The sequence below is a fragment of the Malania oleifera genome, chromosome 1 (assembly GCF_029873635.1).
Source record: "Malania oleifera isolate guangnan ecotype guangnan chromosome 1, ASM2987363v1, whole genome shotgun sequence".
NCBI classification, from domain to species: Eukaryota; Viridiplantae; Streptophyta; class Magnoliopsida; order Santalales; family Ximeniaceae; genus Malania; species Malania oleifera.
In genome coordinates this window covers 148,776,059-148,803,780 of record NC_080417.1, presented here as the reverse complement: position 1 = coordinate 148,803,780, position 27,722 = coordinate 148,776,059, and the positions used below count along the sequence as shown (strand labels likewise).

Below are 27,722 nucleotides of genomic sequence, written 5' to 3'. Positions count from 1 at the left end.
ACTCACTTTCCCTCTCCCTCTCCTTCTCACCTTCACTCTCTCTCTCACTCTCTCTGTTCGGAGCACTAGGGATGGAGGAAGTAGACGAGACGGAAGCTCTGCCTCAGGTTGATTTCTAGTTTTTCCCTCGATTTCGTACCGTTCTGATCTTTCTGATTGCAGTTAAATTGCATCTGCATGCATTGCTTTTGTGCAATGCAAGCGTATATTTAAATAATTTAACTTATTCATATGTGAGAGAGTCAATTCTAACGTATGCATCATCGATCGAGCTTCGCTAAACTTCAATTTTTATAAACTTTCTTCTGATATCGAATTTACTTATCTTCTAAGAAAGCTCTAGAAAATGATAGAACGTTTCAGAAGTCACGTCTCATGCTGCTGCTGCATTTAAAATAGAAAATAGAATAAACAAGCGGTTCAAGCTCAGCAGAATGGATGTTTCTGCTTATCAGGTGTTCCGTGACATAGAATTCCTGATTCACTGTTTCGATTTGTTTTATTTTATTTTATTTTTTAAAACATTTTATAGGTAAGCAAACAATATTTAAGGAATTATTGTGCAGTATTTTTATCTGCTTGCATTCGAAACTTTTACGTCGTGGATATATTTCTCTGTTGTAATGGAATTGTTTGGCCATGCATTTTGTGAATAATTGACCTAGCTGCTGACGTATATGAGCATAATATTTAGAATGCTGCGACTCGCAGGTTATACAATATTGGTATACTATTCACTGATTTTTATGCATTAATTTGGTTAAAATGTGGTTCCTTTGTCAAGTTTGAGGTGAAGATGAAGTTATATTGAGGTTTATTGATCACTTAATTGTAATGTGAAGCAATCAGAATTCGTTTTTTTTTCTCACTCGCAATGCCATATGTCAGGAAAAAAAATTGAGATTTTTTCATATCCCATTTCCACCAAGAACAGCTACTAAAAAACTACAAATATTATTACCAACTCACACCCCCTTCGATGTGGTAATGATTGAAAGAAACATGGAAGACAATAAATTAAGAAATCATTTAGGCTCTATTTGGAACTTAGAAAATATTAGAGAAAAGGAAAATATCAAGGAATCCACATTTTCATGTTTGGTTGTCGAGGAAAGTGAGAAAAAAAAAAAAAAACCAAATTCATAAACAAAATTTCGATTTTACATATCAGTGATATTTAATTTTTCTTAATTTTTAGTTGTATTAAAACAAACTTTCATTTTTGATAATATTTAATGGAGAAGAAAAATGCAAGGGAAAATGAGTTTCCTCCTTATTTTCCTTTCCTTTCCTTTTCCCAAGTAAAATCCTTCATCCAAATGGTCCCTTGGTGAGAGTGAAAAGTATACCTACGAGGCTACAATATAAGCCACAAACTTCTATGCTTAATGTATTTGTATGACTTCATGTGCAGGTTTATATGGCATGCATCATTCATGGCCGTCGGTGAGAAAACTTAAACCCTCCCCCCCCCCCCCCCTGCGAAAATATTTATTTTTTATGCATTAAGCAGTGTCTAAAATAACTGACATTTGATGAACAAGACCTATGGTAGCTGTTTCTCTTGGAATTTCCCATACAACAAATTACATGTTAAATTACTTTATGGATTGAGCAAGCAACACTCTGGGGATGATAACTATTATTTAGCGTGTCGAAACTAAGTGACTCCATACTCTTGGGCATGTAGTATGATAATATGTAAAAAAATTTTGCTCCCTCCTAATTGATGCTGTTTACTTACACTTAACTACTTTAAGAGTTCCTAATGGCATGGATTTAATATGGCTAGTCAGCTAAATTTGGTTTTGGATACTCGTTGAAATTAAATTGAGATTACATTTGTATAGAATTAATTTGGTGACATTTTTCCTGGGAGATTGGCAAATATATCTATTTATTCAGTCCACCAGGAAAATGGAAGTTCTGACATAAAAGTAACAGTTGTTAGCATAACAAGCTCCCCTAAAGAAGGCTAGAAACAATGTCTTCATATGGCTCTGTGAAACGATGTCATTCATATGGCTCTGTTCTTTCACACACACAGACACAGATATACTCTTTAAAATTTATTCTTTGATAGAAAAAGTTAAATTTGATTGAATATGATTAATAGAAATTTTTTCCAAGTAACCTGCAATGCATGGATTTTATACAGCACTTATTTTATACAGTACATGCCCTAGGAGTTACAAAAGCTATTGAAGCATGAGTTTTGCACCATTGATTAAGGAGGTGATCTTTATTGGTGATATGTGTGCCACAAAGATTCATTAAGACTTCGTAAAAACTTTAGGCCAATAAAGTTAATTGAACTATCTCAATAGAAAAATGCTGACATTTGTATGATTGTGGTGAAAAGGCCGATACGGCTAATGTAGGTGTATTGATGTATATTATGTAATTTGCAATTTGTACCGCTATTTTCAGACAATTTTAATTTACTTAAAAAATTGACTAGCTCAAAATTTTACTGCCAGAGTTGGAATTTCTTATTATGATTCCAGTATTCGCCAACTTCATGTGCTGGAGGTTTGGGAAGATGGTAATATGAATTTTCCCCTAATTGAACTAGGTATGAGTTTCATGTCCTTTTGTTAGGAGAAAGTTTATTTCAAATTATTTCTTCAATTTGGAATTGTAAGGGTAATTGATCTGAATGCTTGCTTTCTTTCTTGCTCAAATTAATTTTATGTTCTTATCTGAGTCAAAGCTTCTTCTTGCTCAAATTAATTTTATAATATTTTCTGATCAAAGCCCTCTCTCCCTCTCCCATTTGTTTTGGATTTGATTACTTCTTCAGGCATGTGTATTTCATGGTTCTTATTCAGCTTTATTGACTCACTCTGGTTCAGTTAAATATCAGGCGAAGCCCCTGATAATTTATGCAAGCACTAAAAGCGAAGAATCCTTCTTGTCTGCTTTACAAGGAAGTGGTAACACTGCTCAGTCCTGGTTGACTTACTGCCATGCCACCAACTTGTAGACCTTTACTCTCTAAAGTAATGCAGATGGAGCAACTGAGCCCCCCACTGTGAAGCTTATGAAAAGTTCAATATTCAGCTATGAACAAGCATGGCACAGGTATAAAAGCATCAGAAAATTTTGGTGGTGCTAAGCAAATTTTCCTAAAAGAAAAGAAATTTTATGCTGATGCTTTTGTTTGATACTTTTGAGGTTATACTGACTTTGCTGAATCAAATTGATGTAAAGGGTATTTCAAACTGAACAATTTTCCTTTCTAATATGTTGCAATGTTATTCTTTGGGTCCTTAAACTAAACGTATGTGTACATGGCTTTTTTACTCACTTTATAAAATTCTCCTTTTAAAATGAACAATTTTCTTTTCAGATATTTTGCAATGTTGTTCTTTCCTTAAAACAAAGCTATGTGTACATGGCTCTTTTATTCATTTTATAAATTACTTTCTCCCTCCCTCTCTCCCTCTCTCCCTTTCTCTCTCTCTTGCCAAAAAAAGGTTGATATATCTTCGAGTGACAGGGATGGATGAAGGGTTAAGCATCAAGGAGAGGATTTGTTTTGTAAGTTCTGAACTCACTTGCATGACTTCTGTTTCATGATCTTTTGTATCCTACTGCATTGTTGAAATAAAATCTCTGTTTTATCTCCAGATTGATTTAATATAGCCTCTCAAATCATTATCAAGTTGTAGTTTGGACTACTGTTTATCGTATTAATTGGTTTTTTAAGGATAGTGATTATTAGAATAATTGTTTGATATTTCAAATGTTTCTCATAGATCCAATTCCTTACATAGATGAGGAAATAAACATAAAAAACTACCCTTTTACCACTCTATTAGTCTAGTATTGAGTGTGTAGAAGCTGATTGTGAAGGTGTTGGCTGGGAGATTGAAAAGGATGATGGGGTGTTTGGTAGGCAAGAGCTAGAATGGTTTGGAGGGAAGGCAGATTCTTATTTTGGTTCTGGTTCTTATAGCACCTTGGGAGTCATTTGTACACTAGACATGGAGAAAGCTTATTGATGTAGGATGAGAAGCGGTTATTTGGATGGATCATTTCAACCCAATTAGGAGGCCTATGTCAAAGAATATAGTGAATGGTTTATTGGGTCCGAAACCCAAATGTGCTTAGTTAGTTAGTTGTTTAAGTATGTGTGTGTAGTTTGCTTATATAAGGATTATTCATGTTGGAGCTTATTTGTAGGAATTATGTATTCTAGGGGTATGTTTGTAATGCAATGTAGTTTTAGGGGTATGTGTGAAATTTCATGTGTTTAGAGGCTTTCTTATAAATAGTATGTGAAAGCCATGATTTAGGCAGTTGTCAATGAATTTGAATTGTTGAATTGAACGTGAGTTCCCCCTTGGTATCTCCTCTCTCCACCCTTCCCTTTCCTTCCTCTCTTCTATTTCTTCTAAATTCACCCATGGCTGCAGAACCTTGATACTGCCCCTGCATCACTTATGGTCCTGGGAATCTTTTTCCGTTGTATATCTCGGAAAGAATGGGGTTCAGGTCTGTTTGGAGGGCTTGTATGAGGAAGTGTAGCTACTCCACCAGCTTCTTAGTCTTAGTAACTAGCTTTTTTTCTTCTGGTTTTTCCCTCAGCTGGTAAAGAGTCTAGCGAAGGGAACCCATTATCCTCTAATTTTCTTCATCCTTATCACAGAGGTACTTTGAGCAGAATTTTGAGAGGTTTTAGTGTGGCGAGGGTGCAGGGTAGAATGTTGAGTTTCTCATCCATTGTTTGTGGATGACACTGTTGGTTTTTGCAGAAGGAAAGATGAGGTACAAATTTGGCATTTAAAAGGTGTATTCTCCTCTCTTTTGAAGTCATGTTTGGGTTAATAATGCATTTGGAAAAGATGAATATTGTGTTGTGAGAGGTGGATGGGTGGTTTTTGGCTTAAATTTGGGAGTGGGAACCTTTCTATCTCGTACTTGGTCTTCTTTTTGAGGTGAGGTTCAAGAAGAGGTGCTTGGGGATGCAATTGTTGATAAATTTGAGGAAAAGGCTGGCAGGGTGGAAAGTAAGTATTTGCTAGGGACTAGGGTTAGAACATGCAACTGAAAAGCATAATAAAACTGTACACACAAATTATGTCATTCAGCCTTGGTCTAATCCATCGGATAACTCTCTAAGAACAGAACTTCAATTACAATCTCTAGGAAATTCCTCACAGACTTCCACTCAAACTAAAATCCCATGCACCCTGGAATTGGAGCTCGCGCAACCTTACAACTAACAAGGAGAGCTCATAATTAGCTTCTCAAGGACTTGTGAGTAGTGACTATATATTTATAGATTCTCAAAACCCTAATCTAGATTCAAGGACTCTTGTGTTTGTAGTACGGGTATAAACAAAATAGGAACACTAAACTACTAAAGCTAATTGAAACATTACCAAAGAATAACTCCAAACGAAATAGGTCACCAACACTGGTCGACTTATTATGCCTACAAAGAATACCTGGTCTTGGTTTTGATGGGTTTACATATTCCTGAAGGATCAATCATCTGGTCCACTAATGTGCTGTAAGATAAACTCTAAATTCAAGCCACATTCAAAAGTATCTTTTGGGGTGAGTAGGGGGGTCGGGGTGCAGAGTTGATCCTCATTGAAAGCCTTCTGTTGAATATGCCAATTTATTTAATATCTTTCTTCCCTATTCCTAGTTAAGTTGCAAAACACTTGAAGGCATCCCTGTTGTGGTAGTGAAGTTGAGTTTTGGATTTTTTTTCCCTACTAGAAAAAGGACATAGAAACCAAATTCTTGTTGAAAATTCTGAAAAATGTTATTTATAAAGCACAAAGAAAATGTTAGACTGTTCCATTGCAGTTGGTAGTCTAAAATTTGTCTAATGGTTGATTAAATCTTTTCCAATGTTTGATTGCACAACTTGGAATTGAGTTTAAAAGTCTATACCAGTTCACAGTTGTGGACCTATGAGTCTTTTTTTTTATAAAAAATTTAAATTACACACACACACACACACACAAAAGCACGCGCAGCAAGGCTACTTATTATTGTGGATTCTTTTTCATAATCCATTCCCATGGAAATGCTAATATAGTCGCTAGTCAGTCACGTGGAAATTGACCAACCATGTGTGCACCCACCCCTCTCTTCTGTGGCTGCATTTTTTTGTCCTTGATTACCTGATTATTTCAAAATAACAGTGAAATGGAAGAGCATCATTTTGTCTATCCAGATATGTAAAATAGTTTTTTTGCTCTTTTATAAATTGCAGCTGAGTTCTATGATGGATATCGGAAGTGATGTTCAAGTTCGTGCAAGTGGGGGTCTTCTTGCCATACTAGAGAATGAAAGGATTGTAGATACCCTTGAGCAGAAGGAATGTGGGAATGCATCAATTACAATTGATTCTGTCACAGAAATCTCATTGTATCTTTGAACATGTTAAGTTCATTCTAGTATTTTTCTATAATGCGAGCATAAATAATTCAAAATATGCAACTTGTACTGCAAGGTGCAACTTAATGACTGGAAATAGAAACAATTTTCTCAAACTTGATGCGGCAGCACATGAGGCATTGCAGATTTTCCAAATAGACAAGCATCCAAGCCACATGGGCATTGGTAGATCGAAAGAAGGGTACCTGGATACATGCTGAAAAGTTTTCGATAACTTCTTGTTTATTGTGAACGTTTACTGAACTCTTGACCTGCAGGTTTTCAGTTTTTGGGATGATGAATAAGGTACATAACAACTAAGAGGTTTTCAAGTTTAGAATATCTCCAGGATATGGACTGAATCATTTTTCTTCCATTCAGTGTGTAACACCTATGGGCAGACGTCTCTTGAGGTAAATTTCCATTTTGCAATTTGTGATGCTTCTGCTTTTGTTGTTATTTCTCACCCGAGCAATTGGGTAATTGTTTTGAATTAATTCAGAAACTGGTTCCTGAGACCTATACTGGACCTTGAAAATCTGAACAATCGTCTAAATGCTGTATCCTTTTGTTGTCAAACTGTCTTTGAACTACTTTGGTTTTTGTTAGATTACCACTTCACCTAAAAGTTTATACTATTAGGTTGTGGGGCGATAACATATATCAAGCTTTAACACTCCCCCGCATGTGCAGCCATACAGCGTGCGGAGAGATAAACAAATGATAAATAACACCCATGGTAGGGAATGCAATATTTTTTTTTAAACACCACATGATAAACACAGGCAACAAGACTAGAACCCAAGATCTCCTGGTAACCAGCTCTGGCACCATGTTAGATTACCACTTTACCTAAAATTCTAAGCTGTTAGGATGTGGCCAACAATGCATATCAAGCTTTAAAACCCTCCTGCATGTGCAACCCAACAGCACGTGGAGAGATTAACAAACGAAAATACTCATTACAGGGAATACAACTATTTTTTAAACACCACATGATAAATGTGGGCAACAAGAGTAGAATCCCAGGGCCTCCTGTTACCAGCTCTGGTGCCATGTTTGATTACCTCTTAAAAGTTTAAGTTATTAAGTTGTGGGCCAATAACATATATCAAGCTTTAACAGTTTTATTGGGCCTGAACTAGAAAGTAGAGTGAAGTACCAGAAAAAGACCACATCAAATGAAAGCATTGTAAAGAGGGCTTGATGAAGATGATTTGGATGAAGGTTCTGAATACATGGTATTAAGAAAACTGTTCTTCAAACCCATGAATAAGGATGAGTTTTCTGGGTAAACAATAATTAAGAATTGGATACTTAAAATTTTGAATTTCATAGTTTTATCTATCTTTAATGGAAGTTCATTTTCTTTAATGGGATCTAGATATCTTTCTTCCTTTGTTCTGAAGAACTGATGGTTTCTTTACGTGAAGCACTTAAGGCTGTGAAGGACATTCCCCACATACTCAAGGCATGTGATGGAGAACAAGGCAGAAGGATTTTGTGTTTATTCTCATTTGAATAATAATGTTCATAAACCTAGTTTTAATTCTTATCTGTTTAGCAAGTATGGGCATTGATGCAATAATGGGCTTATGGGTCCAAAAGTAACTACTTAAATTATAAAGGCATAACTGAACTTTTCGTTGCTTCGTTTTCATTTTCCTTTTCTTTCTTGCTAACTGGTCTTGCATTACTATGGTTATTTTTCTTTCTGCTTCTCTTTTCTCTCCCAGATTCATATTATTTCCCTTCCAAAATAAGGTATCAAGAATCAAGCTTTGTTCTGCAATTAGTTAAACTACTGCACGCTAAAAATATATTTTCTGAACTTTTTTTTCTTCATATCTCTCTTAATTTACTTTTATATAATTCCTTCACTGTACTGAAATGTGGGAATTTTGAGATTCTGGCTTGGCATCAATACACAATCATAGCCTAACAGTTACACATTACAAGATTAGCCCAAACTATGGTTTAATTAGGGAACAATATAATAGTTCTCCCCTTTCTCCATTATCTTCTAGTAAAAATGACTATTTGTAAGGCAGCATTACTTTGGCAAACATATTTATTTGTATTCTGAAAATTTATGTTTGCATGTTTTTTTGGGGGATGTGTGAAGAAATTCAACTCTCCAAGTTCCATATGCACAAGTGGTGACTGGACAGCATTTTTGAAGGTAAATTTGCATACCTATGCTACGGTTTCAATCTAGCTCCTTTTTCCTTGTTTGTGAAATATGTGTGAATTGTTATATTTGTCAAGCTTCTGGCTGATAAATACCAAGGATGCTGTGTTGTTGTGGGATGTTATATCATATCATCATGCATGATGATACGCTTGCTCTTTAAGCAACAGTTACCATGGCAAAATCTAGTTAAAGATGAATTCTGAGTGTCTTATTTTATTATCCCCATTGATCCTTTTGCCAAAAAATTCCCTCATAATTCCCACCAATTAAGATTCCTAGATTGAACCCAAAAAGACCATTTATTTGCCTACCTGGCTCTTACAACTCCCACCCCTACCACACTCATGCACACGCGCATGCACACACCCACATGCATAACAACCATCCTGCAATTGAAAGGATATCAAGTCCATCTTGAAAAATTAAAAGATGTTCTCTGCACCTTCACTGTTATCGAGGAAGAAACAGACCAGTATAGTTGCCCACCATTGTTTGACAATAAGGAAAATGAAACTTTGAGAAGTGGGTGGACGTGGGAGTGACAATGAGCTAATTTTGAACATTGACTAGTTTATTTAACTTACATCAAAAGATGTGGGAGTGGAAGAGAAACATGCCAATTCAAAGATAATAAACAATTTTCAGTTGCACTTTGTTGTGAAATTTCAGACAATGGGTGCATAAGACACTTGCTCAATATGTCACTTGCATCTTTTATGGTCTGCCCTCAAGACTTCAAAGAATTGGGGGACATTTAACCTAGCAGATTCACATTCACATTGTAGTTGTGTATTTGGGAGCCACTACATCTAATGTGTCGTACACACTGGACTTTGATACTAGTGTTGTTTACATTGATTATAGCATCTGTTAAAGCAAACTGTCACAAAGAAAGCTTCAAAAAGCATGCAAGGTGAGTTTATTTTATTGCATGGTTATCCTACCCTTAAATTTTTTGGTTTGCACCAGGGAGTCCTCACTTGCAGGCTTGATATGCACAAGTGAACACTAACTTGACCCAAAAGTTTAAGTTATTAGGTCTTGAACCTCACCATATATATAAACCACTTATCCTCCTGTCAATTTTCCAATGTGGGACAAACTCACCAATCTCCCCTTCACTTGTGAGTTTTAATTACTACCCATTGAATGGAAGCCATTCTTGATCATTTTATGTCTCTTAAGCTACCTCGAGCCATTACTCAACCATGGGAAAGCCAAAAGCCAAGAAATTATGTGAGTTCATTTATGGGATTAGCATTCATTGGATCCATCACTCCTCTTTCATCAGTCTACATATGCAGGATCCATGCATAACACTTGTGACCAACTTTAATTGTCAATTCTAATACCACTTGTTAGCACCAGAGGAGTCTTTATGTGCAGGCTATACATGAGTGAGCATTAACTTGTCCCAAAAGCTTAAGCCACTGTTTCTTGGACCCAACAATGTTCATAAACCACTCAATTTTTGGACAAATTCTCAAGTGGAATTTCTGAAAAAATTTCTTTGCACTTCTTTAAACATATTCTTCTTTTAACCCAAAACCTATTTTACTATAAAAGAATTATAACTTCGCACTTCAGTGATAATTTCGTTTGGTATCTTAATTATTTTTATAACAAATGAGTTGGAGTAAAATCAAAATGTCGTAGGTATTGGATTTTATTTTCAAGCATTGATGAAATAACTACTAAATTTGACCCTTAAGAAGAACTTTGGGTATGCTGAACCTTTTCTGGAATGATGCCTACTCTGCTATTAAACTATGTTTTTTTTTTTTTTTTTCAAACAATTTTGAAACATTTTGGAATTATTGGTAAAATATTTCATTGTTTGGCTTTTCCTTGTAGAGTGTTTGTTCACTTTTACATGTGAACAAGATATTTGAAGTTGGCATTTCAGAAAGTTTGCAAGAGCATGTAAAGTACTTAAATTTGGACATTATTGAAAAGGTGCCAAATTTTTCCTTAAATTGTGTATTCCTTGTAAAGTAATATGATACTATATGATTCCTAGATGTACTTAATAACTAATTCCTGCATCTATATATATGTTTCATTTTGTTGCAGGCTAGTTTGTGCATTACAACAGAGTTGGCTTATGTCCATGAACTGGTTGGTCTATACTAGTTCCCTTATATTTTGTTTGGTTGGGTTATGCTTCAACTAATATTGTCAGTGCAAATGGCTGGTGCTAACACCAAGGGATTGATTTTGATTTTTATAATAACAAACCTTAGCTTTTTTTTGCTTAATGAAGTTGATGTGTGCTAGCTTTGTTGAATGAAGTTTAAGTGATTATGTTTATATTATTTATTTTGGACTGATTGGTTTCAAGGAGGCAGCTTTTAGACATCTCAGAGCAAACTTTAACAGTATATATGTATTTGATTTTTGGTTGATGACTGCTTGTTGAGCTGAGCCTTGGTCCTTGAGCCCATCTTATGGTTTTGTGTTCACTGAATGCTTGAATGTACATTTTTGATGGTTAGATAATATTTGTGTGTTATATTTAAAGCAATTACTCATAATGCTTTATAAAGTTAATGTTATCCTTATATGCGTATATAGCTTTTGAAATTTGAAGACTATCCCCCTGATTATTTTATGATTCTAGGAATACTATATTTGATTGAGAAGATTTTTGAAGGTGGATTCCATGTGTAGGATTGCCTGTATTTTAATTTAAATTAATGACCTTGATCAATAATTTAAACTGCCCAAATAAATTCAATGACTAAATTAATACTTAGATTGATTGCTTCACACATCACAGTTAATTTTATTTTTCACAAGAATAATTTGAATCACTCAATTCATGCCCTTCCCACTTCTTTGGTGTCACTGGGCCAAAAACAAGATTTTTTTTTTTGGGAAAGTTCATTCTTTAATGGATGAAGCATCATGGTTGTCAAAATCAAGCTATATTGTGCTGATATGATCTGGAAAAGCATGGCTTCCAATTTTTGTGGAAGTGGACGCAGCCGTTCTGTTTATGTCAATCCAAAAGCATTGTTATGCATTAATGGTGGCAGAATTATACTCAGCAAGCAAAGCATTTAGTCAATCTCATATTACCTACAAGTTTTTAACTGAGCACTCTTATGTTTTAGCCTTTTTTTTGGTAGTTTGGGTTCTGGTGAAAATTATATTTCAATTACTCTTAGTAAAGTTTGGAAACGGTATATGTTGTTTAATTGTCAGCATATTTGACTTCTGCCATCGTTTGCTTTTCTTCACCTGCCTTTCCCTGCTCCTCCCCTTGTGTGCATTAGAAAACAACTGTTGGGATACATGGAATTTTTTCCTTCATTTTTTTTCTTGATGTCTTATTGCTTTTGTTCATTTTTCCCCCTGAAATATTGGTCTCCTCCTTTGGAACTAGCAGTATTATTTAAATCCGCGAGGCAAGTCCTCTCAAATCCTTGCCATTTTCTCAATATGGTATCTATACTATCTAGGAGCCTTCCTTCTTCCTTTTTTTATTTTTTATTTATTTATTTATTTATTTATTTATTTTTCCCTGTAGAAAAGTAGAACTCCTTTGAGACTCTAGACTTATTTAGGGTGTAACACACCAAATGGCTCTGCCATTAGTTCACCACAGATGATTTCATTGAATCCTCGGGAATGACATGAAAAGTGTCTCAACCAAGATAATAACCTGTATATTTGGTAAATTTGGTTTGTGAATAGCTGTGAAAAACTGATGTCTTGTAGCCGTTTTAACCTTTGGATAGTTGCACTTTCCTCCAAGCAGACTATCCCTGTCCAACCTTTTAGCAGTAAGCTGGCAACTCCTGCTGTGGGTATCTGTTGCTCGTTCAATAGCTAACCCTTTTCATTTTATAATGGACACATTCTACCCTTGTGGCTTGATCCTATGACATGGAACCTCCTTTGAAATTTAAATTAAGAACCTAACCAATACGCAAAAAACCCAAAACCGAGGGAAGCTGTCAAGGCAAACCTTGTAACTGAATGGAATTGCAAGAATAGTATTGTTTTTTGAATAATTATGCTGTCTCATAAAAGAATGGCTCTAATGCTTTATATTATTCATTTGCCATACTTTTTGCATTTTTACCTATTCATGGTAGCCCCCTACGTTTTAACAAGCTTATGTCTCTAAAGTTTGTTTTTTTTTCTTACTCTATGAAAATGGGTATGCTGTTACTATTATCTGCTTTTCCTCTCTCCCTTCCTCTCTCTCTCTCTCTCTGAACGGATTCGATGTTAGGTAATGGATTAGGTTACTAGATTAAAGAAGAGATTTTTCCATCAGGTCCATCATGTTAAATTTATTCTTTTCAAAATTTATGACATCATTTATTTTCTCTGACCTCAAGATTTATTGGTTTGTTTGCAAGAACCTCTGTTTTAGTTGCAAACTAGGAATTGTGTATGCTTTTCTATAATTTTTTGCACAACTATTTTGTTGGCATGGTCTCTTTTGATCCTATAAATGTTTTATGCTTCTGTGATGGTGATATCATTTAGAATTTGGTTTTGTAGGTAATTGGTGTCATTGATGTAAATAGAAGTAAAGAGAAGGGCTATGGGACTATTGTTAAAGATGGATTCTGTGATGAGGTTTGACGTCAGCGTTGATATTTTTATGCGTGAATTTTCTTTATTCTTGTATTTTCATGGTATTGATGCACACCATTTCCACCCCCAGTCTTCATGTTTCTTAATATTTCATAATTTATATGGTTAGTTTGATTATAACAAAATTCCTACTCTGCACTGGCTTGATATGTTTGTGCTTATGGCAAGGTTTTATTGATCTTTTCTTTTGATTTTTGTGCCCTTTTGATGAATATTACTCTTGGTTGATATATAGCTGGACGAACTGAGGGAGATATATGAAGAATTGCCAGAATTTCTGGAAGAGGTGCTAGTTATCTGGTCGTTATATGGATCAAATTCGATGATAATTTGAATATGAGAACGCATATATATGGTTTTGTTTGATTATACAAGTGCATTGCAGGTGTCATCGATGGAACTTGCCAGGTTACCTTGTTTGTGTGGAGAAAAGCTTATTCCTTGCATAGTTTATTTATATCAAATAGGTTGGTCTGTATTTTCATAGCAGGTTATATCCAAAAAATTTGATGGATAATGAAATTTTATATCTAAGATGAGCATTTTCTCCTGGTTAGGAGTCCATGCTCTTTTTCCCTTTTTTATTTTTTTCTCACACTGTTTTATGATATGCTCACTTTGACTCTTTCATGTGCCAGGCATTCATCAATGATGAGTTTTACCTTACTGTTAGTTGAAAATAGTTCATTCTTGATTATATCTTAATTTTTAAGCATGAGACTTGGCTTGTGACAGTCTTTGTCATATTACTGTGTAGGATACTGTCATGACCGTTACAAGTGCGGAGAGTTTTTGAATATAACTTAGTGTCATTAATAATTATCTATACATTGTGTCAGTATACATTATGAATTTATATTTTCTTCCTTAGTAAAAAAAAGAATTCATCCAAGGAAAGCGAAGGGGTGCCACCTGGATATAGGCAAAATAAGCCAAAAAAGAAAAGCATCACCTGCGATACGGAGTGTCCAAAAAATCCAGAATCATGCAAGTATCCAAAATACTAAATCCACTATCTTTGAGGATTGGAAGCAGTGTATCTGTTCCCCCGAATGCTCTTCTTCTGTTACTCTTCCTCCACAATCCAAAAAGGTGGGGGTGGGATCAAGGTCATGGCTTTTTTCCTTTCAACTTGAACAAATGCTTCTCCAGGCCCGAATCTCTCTCCACAGTCTTAGCTAAAAGCCTGTAACCAAAGCTGACTGACCAGAAAAGTAGCCAGATCCCATGAGTTTTTAGTCCAAGAAGGGAGTGGGAGATTCACCATCTTCTTCAAAAATAGCACCTGTTAACTAAAAATGTGCCCCTTTTTGAAGGTTGTTAGTTGTCAATACCTTCCCGAAGGATGCTCCTTAAGCCAAAAAACCTGCTCTGGGGGGTTAGAGATTTCTGGATAGCTTTCCAGGGGAAATTGGTTCGGACATCAGCAGGCTTGTCCAGCTTCCCATAGAAGGAGGCAAGTAGCTGACTGAAGCTGCCATTTCTGTTAATGGTCCACCTAGGTTCATTAGAATTAGTACGATGAGTAATATTGTTGTACAAGATTGGTATTAAATTTCCTTTTCACTGATCTTGGAGATGAGAAAAACGAAATCCAACTTCACTCCCTCCCCCCGGCCCTCAAAAAAAGGCTGAAATTTTTTATTTTGAAAGATTAAAAGCTGAAAAAATAAAGCAAAATTTGGGGCTTTCTCAGTTTGATTCTAAATTAGAACCATATATTTGAATATTTCCTGAAGTTTCATTCATAATTTCCATAATTTACTTTAAGTTTCTATAATTTCTTTAAACTGAAATTGAAATTTCCATTGATGGTTCTGTAAATTGATACCCAATTTACTCCATTGTCTGAGGGACGAAAATCCATATTTATTAGAGCATCCTTATCACAGGCCAAACTGAAAATATCAGGAAATTGAGTGCTAGGTAGGGTGAGGCTGCACCATATGTCATGCTAAAAGAAGATATTGTCCTGATTACCAAATTCAGAATGAATGAAGACAAGAAAGTCTCCCTACATTTTTTAATCCATTTCCATTCACCCACACAATGGGTTCTCTAATTTCCTTGGATGTCAATCCATTGCGATTAAGGCCCAATTTTGAAGCAATAACCTGTCTCCAAAACTACACCCTCTCATTCATGAATCTTCAGAGCCATTTATCAAGGAGGGGTTTGTTGAAAAGCGAGAGAGATTTAAGACCCAAGCCACTTGTTTGAATTGGTTGCTTGACAACTCCCATTTAATCAAATGGTATTTGAAAACCTGTCCCATATTCCTTCAATGGAATCTTTCCTGGATATCTTCAAGCCTTTTGGCCTGTGAGAATGGGATGTGGAAGAGGGACATATAGCGCAGCAGGAGATTTAAGAGAGCACTTTTGATGAGGGTAAGTCTTCCATCTACGGAGAGGTAATTTTGTTTCCAACCTGCTAGTTTTTTGTTCCTCCCAATCCTCTCAACAATGGGCTTCCAAACTCTTTCGTCCTTGAACTTGGCTCCAAGGGGAAAACCTAAATGGCTCAAAGGAAAGTCCCCCAACTTGCAGATGAAAATACCAGCCATTCATATGCTGTCAGCCTCAGCTCCAATGGGGATGAGCTCACTTTTTTCCAAATTGACTTTCAACCCTGAAATTGCTTCAAAAAGGAGGATGCATTTCAGATTAATAATTTGTTGCACTTCTGCCACAACAAAGAGAAGATGAGAAACTTCCATGCCCTTCTGTTTTTCTTCTGACAATGAGCTCCTTCAAGAGTCTTGCCCTTGTAGCTTTTTTTAACAAAAGACTTAGAACTTCCATTGCAATGATGAAAAGAAAAAGAGACAGGAGATCACCTTGCTGCAAGCCTCTAGAAGAGTGGAAAAAACTGGAGGGACTGCCATTAGTGAGAATGGAGGACAGCATTGTGATGCATTATTCAATCCAGTTGCACCATAACTTGCCAAAACCCAATTTTTAAGGACAGAGAAGAAAATACCATCAAACATGATCAAATACTTTTTCATCGGATTTATGAACGGTTCTTCTAATGGTATCCACAATTTCTGAGCTGATGAGGGCTCTGCATCCATTAACTTCCTTCCTTCAACAAAAGCATGCTGGTGCTGTCTGATAACTTCTAGAATTGCTTTTTTTGAGTCAATTGATAACCTTTGATAAAAGTTTATAAACTTTTCCCACTAAGCTGATGGGATGGAAATCTTTGATGTTAATGATGCCTGCCTTCTTAGGGATCAAGGCAACAAAAGTTAATGCTGTTCACAAAGCTGACTGAAGTGTGAAAATCTTCAAATATCTCGACGATGTCAGATTTGAGAAGGTACCGATTGGCATGAAAGAAGGTCTTGGTGAATCCATTGGGTCCTGGAGCTTTATCAAAATTGCAATCCATAAAAGCTTGAAGAATTTCTTCCTCAATGAAGCGACTCTCAAGCCCCAGGGCAGTATAGTTATTATTGTGCTGAAAGTGATGTCTTCAACTTTTGGTCTCCAAGTAAAGGATTCAAAATAGAGGTTATTGTTAAAATAGCAGATGCCTTCCCTAATAGTCCCATCTGCTTCCAAGATCTTCCCTCATCAGGCATCAATTTCTACTCCATTCAACGGGTTAAACCTTCCATGAGAATTTTCTGCTCAGTGAAAGGACTTGGTGTATTGGTTTGCCTCTTTGAGCCATTGTGCCATAGTTTTCTGCTTCCAAGCAGTTTCTTCCATATTAATGACCTTGGCCAGCTCTTTCCTAAGAAGTAGCCTTCTTGCTTTGTTTTTTATAGTGAAGCTTGGAGTTAGCTCTTTTTCGTGGAGCACCTCATGGTTCCTAAAAAATAGAATATTCCTTCAAGTGAATTTTGCCAATGGAATTTCTGTTCCACCATTTCAGTTGATCTTTTAGCCCTGGCCCCTTCAACTTAGAAGTGAACACAAAACTTGCATCGTCTTCAAAGTGAACAACCTACTCTAGAGGAACTCGAAGAACTATGCAAGCCATTCTTGATCACTCAGTGTCATGCAACCTACTAGAAGCCATTACTCAACCATAGGAAAGTACAAGAAACCATGGGAATCCACTCATTACTGCAACTCTTCCACGTGTCTACATCCGTAGGAACACATGCACCAACACTCAAGCCCAATTTGAATTCTCCCCTTTGAGCGAAAACCATCTCCTCTTGTAAGAGCAAGCCCAATTCTCTAACCCCCTGTTTGGTTTACAGAATCAAATCTCAGGAATAGAATTGCATTCCTACGTTTGGTTTGTAGAATTAAGAATGGAATTAATGGAATACGATTCCTACAAATGGGGGAATCCCGATTCCAGTTCAAATAGGCAGGAATCAATTTTCATTCCATGGAATCAAGCTTACATTATAATAAAAAATGTTCTAAAAACGACAACAAATACTAATAATACTAATTATTATTACTATTATGATAAAAATAAAAACTAATGATAATTGCAATAACAATAAATAATAAATAATAAATATTATTATAAAATAATAATAACAACAAAGATAATATTAATAATTATTATAAAAAATAAAAGCAATAACAACTAATAATAACTACAATAAAAATAATATTTATTATTGTAAAATAATAATAACAACAAGAGCAATTAAAATAAAAAAATGCAAAAATAATAGTTATTATTTTAGGAATAATAATTATTATAAAAATAATAAAAATAAGTAATAACAACAAATGAACAATAATAATTACACTAATAATAATCACTATTATAAAAATAATGATCAAACAAAAAAAATAATAATATTAATTGTTATTATTATAAAAATCATAACAACAAATAATGATTACAGCAACTATAATAACAACTAATAATAATATTTATTACAATTAAAATAATAATAACAACAAGAACACTATAAATAATAAAAAAAACCAAAATAATAATAAGTATTATTTTAAGGATAATAGTTACTATATAATAACAAATAATAATTAATAATAACTGTGATAGGAATAATATTTATTGTTGTAAAATAATAGCAACATGAACAATAATAATAAAAAAGGAAATTAATTATTATATTAAGGATAATAGTTATTATAAAAATAATAAAAAACAGTGATTACAAAAATACATAATAATAATTACACCAATAATAATCACTATTATGAAAATAATTAAAAAAAAAAAATAACAATAAAAAATAATACTAATTGTTATTTTTATTATAAAAACAATAACAAGTAATAATAATTACAATAAACAATAATATTTATTGCTATTAAATAGTAATAACAACGAGGAAAATGATAATAAAAAGTGCAAAATTAATAATTATGGAAAATAATAATAAAAAGTGCAAAAGTAATAATTATTACTATTTTAAGGATAATAATTATTACAAAGATAAAAACTTTTAAAAATTATAATGGCAATTATAATTATTACAATAAAATAATAATAAAAAGGAAAAATATAAATAATTATTTTAAGGATAATAATTAGTATAAAAATAAAAATAAAAAAAATAATAACAACAATAAAAAAATAATTTTAAAAAAATAAAAATCACTATTATAAAATAAAAATAATAATACAAAATTAAAAAAATATGTATTAGGGATTTTTAATAAAAAATGACTTATTTTTTAATCCATTATAGAAGCTGTTGAAGAATATTAAGTGTTGGAAAGAAATTGAAACTGGATTCCTATAGCCATTCCATGTTATTGACCAAACATAGTAATTGCAATTCAGAAGCAATACCATTCCTTCCTTGATTCCATTCTTCCCTTCATTCCTTTCCTGCTTCAATTTCATTCCGCAAACCAAATAGGGGGTAACAGTTGCTCAAGTGGATCTTATCTCCACACCTTACGTGTCTCAAATTGCATTTCACGTGCCTTTAAACAAATCCTAGCTCCCATGTCACAAACTTGATCCTCCAATTATTAGCACGTTAGAAGAATTAGCTTCACACCTTGACTTACGATTTTGCTTGCCAAGAATTACAAACCATCTGCTCTGATATACATGGGTGAATACCAACTTGACCGAAAGCTTAAGCTTATTGGGTCTTGTGCCCAACCATGTATATAAGCACCCCCTTCACTCTATTTTTCCAACGTGCAGCAAACTCACGAGTGGAATTCTAATATTAGGTGGCTTCTGAATTGCAAATTATTAAATGATAATTCAAGACATTAAAAATAATAATAACTTTTGAAATCATCAGCCAAACATAATTTACTATAATCAGTTTACAGATAATTGTTCTTACAAGGTTTGCTAAGTTGAAATCATTTGTAGGAAAAATTTCTCGTTTCTTTAATATCTTATTTCCATATGCATCTAATATACTGCTACATGCTTGTTTTGATGATGATGAAATCTTTTAGAGAAGATTTTAAGAAGCTGGTAACAAATATTACAACTACCAAGATGGTTTAGATTCAGTAATGTGATATTTCTATCTTTGAGTTATTGTAATGTTGTTTTATTAGTCCTAAATTATATTCCATCCTTTTTTGTTAAAATTTTAATCTTTATCCCTTGCTTTCTATTTAGGATACTTGATGTGCATTTTTGAAGAACTTGATGAATCAACCCTCAACAATCTCGAAGATTTTGAATTTGTAGTAAGTAGATGTTTGGTTGTGGATAGATGAAGTTGATGAACAATTCATGTGACTTCTATTTATGAGCTCATCTACATAAGAAAATGCAACTGTCATCTGTAGTTCTCTGATGGAGATGGAGACTCAAAAAAATTCTTCTATCGTACATCAAAAACACGAGAGTTGGACAACCTTCTAGGAGATATCTACCATAAAATTCTAGGTAAAAACTATCTCATTTATGTTCTTGATTGGAGCTTTTGAGCTGGTTGGAATTTTGTATTAAGTTTTGCATGGGTTTATACATAGAAGATGTGCGTTGAGTATAGAAGATGATTAAACTGTGTGATAAGTTAGTGAATGCAGTGGCTCCTCCATCCCTATGGTTACACTTACACAACTAGATAATAAAAAAGAGGTGTCAAAAATAGTTGAGCGAAGAGTTATGTGTGGTAATGTGCATACTGATTTATGTTTACATATATTACTTTCTTCATCCTTATGCTCTTTGTTGAAGACATGGAGAGGGCAATTACTAGAGACTTGGTGTCTCATATACTTCTGCTCTCAAGAACTCTGCTTAAGGCTGTGAATTTTGCGGCCGAGCTGGATTGGTAGGAATTATTCTAACCTACCATTTGTTAAGCCCTTGTGGAGTTGTTTTCTATCTCAATGTACTTGTCTCAATTTCTTCATGCTGTTATTCAGTGTTTTGTCACTGGCATTGGTTGCTCGTCAGAACAATTATGTGAGGCCTGTTTTGACAACAGATATCTTGCTTGATATACAAAATGGAAGGTAATGGCTATCTAATAGATTGTATAGCTCCTTTTTTTGTTTGCATTATATTAAAAAAACTAAATTTAGCAGTAATGGAACTAACGGAAGTCATCATATGATTACCAGACATATTTTGCAGGAAATGACAGTAGACACCTTTATTCCCAACGACACAAAGATTCTTGATGATGGTAATTGGATCATTTATTTATTCTTGCATATTTGTTCTCAAATTCTGTTCTTTCTTTCTTATATATTTATCTGTTTATTTATTTATTATTTATCTTTTCTCTACTTAACCTAACAATGCTAAACTCAGGTTGCACATTTACTGCACTGGTAATATTTTCTAATCTTTAAATGTTGTGTCATTTCAGGAAGGATCAATATCATCACTGGTCCTAATTATTCAGGGAAAAGTATCTACATTAAGCAGGTCAGTGATTATATGAACTGTGTAATAAATGTCTTCCTATAATTATTTCTTGTGAATACTAATAATTTGTTATGCTGTATCCTCCTGTTCTTGAAGTTATACTTATGTTTAGACAGACAGTCACACAACACATTTTAGGGACCATATGTGCAATTTAGCTTTTCCTTTTGGTTGTTGTGTCAGTTTGGCAGGCAGTCGCAGATATGTGGCAGTTCCTTTTATTATTCTAATACAACACGTGCTACGATTTATGTGTCTTGCATTTTTTTTTTCCAGGTGGCTCTAATTGTTTTTCTTGCTCATATTGGGAGTTTTGTACCTGCAGATGCTGCAACTGTGGGTTTGACTGATAGGTCTTACCTGGAAGCATTCTTCTTGGAGCAGCAGTTACATATCTGAATGACATTCTAACCACAATTTCATTATATAGGATATTTTGTGCAATGGGGAGCAAGCTTATGACTGCTGAGCAATCAACATTTATGATTGACCTCCATCAAGTAGGAATGATGCTAAGGTATTCCAAATGCAACTCTCAGAATTGGACCATGTTAATATGTATGCTAAAACTTTTTGGCTGCTACATCAACGAGTGTGAAATTTAGAGCAATGAAATTGGAAGGTTTTTTATTATTTAAAATTTTAAAAAACTAAATTACTTGATTTCTCAAAATTCAAGCTTTATCATATTCTCAAAATTCATCTCACATATAAAAACCTTTTGCTAGGCAAGCAACTTCACGATCTTTATGTTTGTTGGATGAATTTGGTAAAGGAACTCTTACGGAAGGTTAGTCTTTTTGACATGATTCAACTTCTATTTTTAAGATAGTTGAGGTTGGATTTTCATCTTGCAGTTACCATGTGGTTAAATGGTATTCTCGTTTTTTATTTCAGATGGCATTGGTCTTCTTGGTGGAGCCATAAATCATTTTGTTGAATTTGATGACCCTCCAAAGGTTTGAAGTTCTCTCTTTTTATAAGAAACACATATAAATATAATTATGATTACTAGATCCTAAGAAGTAGACCTCCCATTAAGAAATAATTTTTTTATTGTTTCAATATTTTCACATCCCACTTTATTCTATGGGACTTAAACAATAGTCAAGCTGTTGAGGCTTGATATACATTGTTGGCTCACCCACAACCTAACAACTTAAGCTTTTAGGTAAAGTAGTAAATGTAACATGATATGGAAGCTGATTACCAGGAGGTCCTGAGTTCTAGTCTTGTTGCCCACATTTAATGTAAGTTTGTTAAAAAATTATCTTATTCCCAATATGGGTGTTATTCATTGTATGCCATCTCTCCACGTGCAAGTGGGCTGCATGTGCGGGGAAGGCTTGATATACATTGTTGGACCACAACCTAACAGTTTAAGCTTTTAGGTAAAGTGGTAATCTAACGCAAGCTTACAGTAATACAGAGAGCGAAGTGCCCATGTTAAAACTTACACTTTTGAGAAACCTAAGCATTTTTAGCAGAAAATTGAAGATAATAGATCTGGAACAACATATTAGAGACCTACCAGCTAGGTGAATTTTTTCTATATCCTTCCCTTGTGTGGCAGAACTTTTAACAGTGTTAAGACTGATTCCTATAAGGACCAGTGATGCTATACTGATTTGCAGGTTCTTGTGTGCACTCACTTGACTGAGATATTTAATGAAGGCTGCTTAGGAAAGGTATTCATTAGCTCAGATCTGCTACTCCACATTCCATGTTTTCCATGTCAAGAAAGTGACATTATATTAGTTGACTTGATTCCAGTCTGAGAACATCAAATTTTACACCATGAGTGTGCTGAGGCCTGATGACAATTATACAAATGCTGAAGACATTGTGTTCCTGTATCGGTATTTTTATGCTGTCCTTTCTATCTAGTTACTGTCAGAAATACTTTTGTTTTATGCAAGATAGAGAAGACTGATTCATGAAAAATTGCTAAATAGTTTTCTTCCAGGGCTGGTGTCCTATTAAGAGCATGGGGAATGGTCCCATAAAACACTTCCCCTACAATTAATGGCCCTACTGATCTGATTTATTATTTACTCTGCTTACCCGGAATAATCACGTTGCCACTTGTGCAAGCATTTACGCGCGTCAAGGTGGCAGCTGAGCAAGTATTCTTGATTGCTTAGGCTAGTTGACTGGGGACTGGTGTGCTTTAGTTGTGGATGTTGCCTCATCTACATGGACTATTGGGGAGATGCATTGTTTATTAATTTATTGTTCTCACCAGTACATACTTTATTATGAAAGCTTGAATTGTTCATCCACTTGGTTCATGTCTGGCAGGTTAGTTCCTGGACATGCACTGCCTAGCTATGGTTAGTGTCTTACCTGCCTCTTTATGTTGAAGATTCATATGGGAAAAAGTTGTGGAAATCATACACCTCAGTTATGTTTTGCAGGACTTTATTGTGCGTTACTTGCTGGTACGTTTCAAACATAATGGAAGCATAATAAATGCATATTATAAATTTGGTATCTAATCAGGGGCTAGGGAATCTTCAACTTCTGTTAACTTCTTTGAGCCATGTTTGGTTTTTTGGCTGCTACTGCATAGTTGAATGTGGAGATAATTTCAGACTTAGCTCTTTATGTACACTGCATAAGTGAATCTGAAGATAAAACCGACCCATTAGCCATGACTCCTGTGGTACAACTGCTTGTGTGTGTGAGAGAATGGGCTTAATAATTTTATGTTAGCAACCTTATATCATCATTTACATGCAAATTATTTACATGCTCTGTTATTTGGTGCCTATGCAGATAGATATTAATAACAAAACCAATTTTTGTACTCATTATTAGGGGGTCCATGCTTGATGCTATTATCATCCTTCTTGCAGGAGTCCCTAAGGAAGTCATTGAGAGGGCTGCTTCCGTATCAAATGCTGTCGGAAATAATAAGCAGATTGAGCGATTGTGCAGCGAGAAGATACAAGCTCAAGACGAGCAATACAAGGTGTTAATGTTTATTAGGCAGATATAAATCATACAATATATGTGAGCTACTCTGTTCTCACTGGCTGAATTAAACGCAGGGGGCAGTGGACAAGATGCTGGCATTTGATCCAGCAAAGGGCAATCTCAAGCTCTTTTTCCAGGACATTTTTCCTTAAGTCCCACACAACTCGAGTATCCAATTCTTTCCCATGTTCATCTAAAGCTCTGATATACATGATTAATGATTTTCTCCTTAAAAAAAATTTGACTCAAAACCAGAGAAAAGAAAAAAGAAGAAGAGGAAAAGAAATTGACACGTCTAGTTATAATTTGCATTGATTCAGGGGTGTCGCATGAATTCTGCCTTTTTATGAGCTGAGGCCCAATGGGCTTCATGGTTTACACTTTACAGAGCAACTAGCTGCCTAACATTGACAGGAGAGGCGTACTGTTGTGGCCCATCAAATATATTCTCGACGAAGATGCGAGCAGTGGCCTCCGTTGGATGGAAAAAATCCCAGAACAGATGGCTCCTTCTGTCAGAGCAGTAGCTTGCTATTGGCAGACAAGGAACCCTGGCTTTTAGGTCCCCAAGCCCACAACATGCTGCCTTGACTTCATTAAATCCTGAAATTAACACCCAAAAAAGCTCAAGTTAACTTTCTACCACACAAGGGAAAGAAGCTATACAAATAAAAGCCCAGAAGTAGAGAAGAGAAAGAAAAAAGAGAGAAAAATGCAGAGGAATTTATTTATTTGTATTTGGTCGGAAATGAGAAAGAAAATAAAATATAGAAAAATTAATAAGCAAAATTTTGATTATATATATATATATATATTATATATATATATATATATAATATTAATTCTTATTCATATTAGAACAAATTGTTAGTTTTCGGACTATTTAACTAACAGAGAGGATATAATAAAAAAAATATTTTTTTATATTTTTCTTTTCCTATTGTAAAAAAAATGCTTGTGAAAATAAAAATTTATTTTAATATGATTAAAAATTTTAAAAATGAAATGTTAATTTTTTTTCAATGACTTGGACTCTTTTAACTTAGGCGGATCCTTTGGATCAACTCAGGTTAGCATCAAATCATGAAAATGAAACATTGTTACCCATCGTTTAATGTATTCTTGAAAATTCATTAGGTAAATTATAAGAGGGGAATTAAATTTGAGATCTTGGGATTATTAAAGCCAATTTGGTTTTAATACTTAAGTAAATGTTTTGTAAGATTCAATTTTGTTCATTAATTTAATATATGTTAGTTATTATTATTTTTCATTTTTTTGATAACTAAATATTAAAAAAGTGATTCTTTATATTAATGTGGAAAGAAAAATTAGATAAATTTGTGGAGAATTGGGATTTTTCTTAGTGAGATTTGGATAATGAAAAATTAATGGTTTAGCGCACCATAAGCAGCTGGTTTCTGGGAAATGTTGTTCAAGACGGCGTAGGTGTCAAAGAAGGTGTACTTCATGTCGGGGAGCTCAGACTTGAGTTGTTGTAGGCTGGATGTGAGGAGCTGGTTGTACTGGAGGGACAAATAGTTTTCTGCCTCATGGCATCCTCCTGTTTCATTTTTAAGCCTCTGCGAAGGACAGCACCCGATCATCCCAATCCCTGCCACCACAAACTTACGCCCCCCAAGGCCGTGCATCCGCTGCAACAAATGAAGAAAATGGATCATTTCCATTATATCATTGAGAATAGATTATCAGGTTCAAATCTAAGCTTCTATCATGCAGTGTCCATTTGGAATTTTGAATCAAAAAAAAAATAAAATCATGATCCTATATTTAATTTGAATTTTTATTGAAGTTGAATAAAATTTAATATAAAATTATTTAAAATTTCTTTTAAAAAATTATTTCTATCAAAATATCAAATAATGTGAAAAATTTCACGATTGTAAAAATCTAAACAATTTAAACTTGATATATCACACACATACAAACTAAGAATAGTGACTTTCGGATCATTTTTAAATTTAAAAATGGATGAGTTTGGCTTGGGGGTGGATTTTGATTAAAAGGAAAAAAGAAAAACTGCAAGGCGCTTAACAGTTACCCCAAATAAATGGATAAAAAATTTCAACTTTCCCGGCCATTGATACGTTGGATTTAGATTTAGGCACCTTAAGTTGAGCTTTGAGGGTGGAAGCCATCAAATCCACGTAGCGCTGAGGGGTGGAAGAGCTGCGGAGCCTGGACCCGCTTCTGCCCGACTTGAAGTACGCGAAGATGTCGTTGCTTCCAATCACGACAAAAAAAATCGACTTTGACAAGCGTGCCTTTGCAGCATCTGACCCTAGCTCCTTCACAATCTCCCCGTACACCCTCTCGTAGTCGTCCACTTGCGACGTCAGAGGAATTGACTGACGCTGTATCAAAAATTAATAATATAATAAATTCGACCCTAAAATCAAAGAGCGGGGATAGCTCAGTTGGGAGAGCGTCAGACTGAAGATCTGAAGGTCGCGTGTTCGATCCACGCTCACCGCATTTTATCATTGTTTTTTTTAAAAAAAAAAAAAAAAAAAAACTCTTTTTATCTAACTTCTGTTAAAAGTACCGGGAAAAATGAAAGAGAGCATTTGCGTTGGGAAATGGGCCGCCAAAAGCCTTGTTTGGGAAATGATACCAGGATTGAGCCTAGGCGGCCCATCATTTTAGAAGCCCTTAGAAGTCCAAGTCTAGAAGCCTCGTCCACAACTTCCGTAGCACCGAGATTATGCTAAAGGGAAGAGATTAAAGAAGACGCTATGATGTCAGGTACGTACATATTTTTTGTCCGTGTCGTCAAAGATGCCGGCACCGCCGGAGGCAAAGCTGACGCCGGCGAGAAAAGCGGCGGCGCTGCTGTTTTTGGACAACAGGGCCAGGTATGGGGGTGAAGTCGGTAGGCCCACTTTCTCAGCTATTTCATATAATATAACAACAATTTAAATTTAAAAATTATCAGAATACTAATATAGAAATCGGAAATTAACATCGATCTACAGCCTACAGAAACAATAAAATATGAAATTTGAAAGTGTAGAGTTCCAGTTCTGAATTTACATATGCATTAATATAATTTTATAATTTGAATTCATCATTTCACATAAACTTAAATCTCAAGTTTGAACTGTATGTTAGAAAGACAAGGTTAAAATTAAAAAACATAATAAAATTCAAATAACTGTACAAGCAGGACAGAAAATACCCATAATATAACATAATAGACATTCTTAAAGCTTGCAGGAAATTTATATATATATATATATATATATATATATATTTATATGGATTTGGATCGGAAAACATTAAGAGAAATTAAGTTGGGTACGTACAAAGAAAATCAGCGGCGTTCTTGCCGTTGGTGAAACGGCCAGTGGGTTTGTGGGAAGGGAAGTCGATGCCGTTGTGGGGGAAATCGGCTTTGGCCAGAGACAGCTTCAAGTGGTTGTTGTTCCCCACATCCACAAGCGAGTCCCCCAACACGAACACCGCCGGCACACCTCCCCCGCCGCTTTCCTCCTCCGGCGCCGGTGAAGAAACACCACCGCCATCACTCCTCACTCCGACCAACACGAACATGATCCAGCACAAAACCCTCATATCACACAAAACATTAACATAGCAACCCATCAGTTAATTTGAATTGCCTTGCACCACGTACGTACAAACTGCGGCACTTCTAGTTAGAACTACTCTCTCTCTCCGTCTCCACTCTCCAGAAGTATGG

General features: G+C 34.8%; 2 protein-coding genes and 1 non-coding gene across 3 annotated transcripts; 2 read left to right on the top strand and 1 right to left on the bottom strand.

The window, feature by feature from the left end:
- LOC131166339 (DNA mismatch repair protein MSH5) lies at positions 1 to 24,316 on the top strand. Its single transcript, XM_058124802.1, has 34 exons — positions 1 to 107; positions 1,415 to 1,446; positions 2,481 to 2,575; positions 2,856 to 2,936; positions 3,012 to 3,084; positions 3,480 to 3,543; positions 6,239 to 6,393; positions 6,503 to 6,604; positions 6,681 to 6,708; positions 6,784 to 6,815; positions 6,905 to 6,962; positions 7,787 to 7,873; positions 8,528 to 8,584; positions 10,451 to 10,552; positions 10,670 to 10,714; positions 13,115 to 13,192; positions 13,446 to 13,496; positions 13,596 to 13,677; positions 19,757 to 19,827; positions 19,930 to 20,029; positions 20,324 to 20,420; positions 20,515 to 20,604; positions 20,713 to 20,777; positions 20,964 to 21,022; positions 21,299 to 21,375; positions 21,453 to 21,539; positions 21,751 to 21,812; positions 21,920 to 21,981; positions 22,657 to 22,710; positions 22,796 to 22,881; positions 23,324 to 23,355; positions 23,440 to 23,463; positions 23,881 to 23,996; positions 24,076 to 24,316. The coding sequence occupies exons 1-34, from the start codon at positions 72 to 74 to the stop codon at positions 24,151 to 24,153; spliced, it is 2,418 nt and encodes an 805-aa protein (XP_057980785.1). The 5' UTR covers positions 1 to 71; the 3' UTR covers positions 24,154 to 24,316.
- Positions 24,288 to 27,722, bottom strand: LOC131166345 (GDSL esterase/lipase At5g55050). The gene is made up of 5 exons (XM_058124815.1): positions 27,328 to 27,722; positions 26,776 to 26,912; positions 26,131 to 26,376; positions 25,407 to 25,656; positions 24,288 to 24,604 (listed from the first exon to the last, which is right to left on the bottom strand). Exons 1-5 carry the CDS (start codon positions 27,623 to 27,625, stop codon positions 24,384 to 24,386), a joined length of 1,152 nt encoding a protein of 383 aa, XP_057980798.1. The 5' UTR covers positions 27,626 to 27,722; the 3' UTR covers positions 24,288 to 24,383.
- TRNAF-GAA (transfer RNA phenylalanine (anticodon GAA)) lies at positions 26,425 to 26,497 on the top strand. Its single transcript has one exon. It is a non-coding gene; the product is annotated as a tRNA-Phe (tRNA).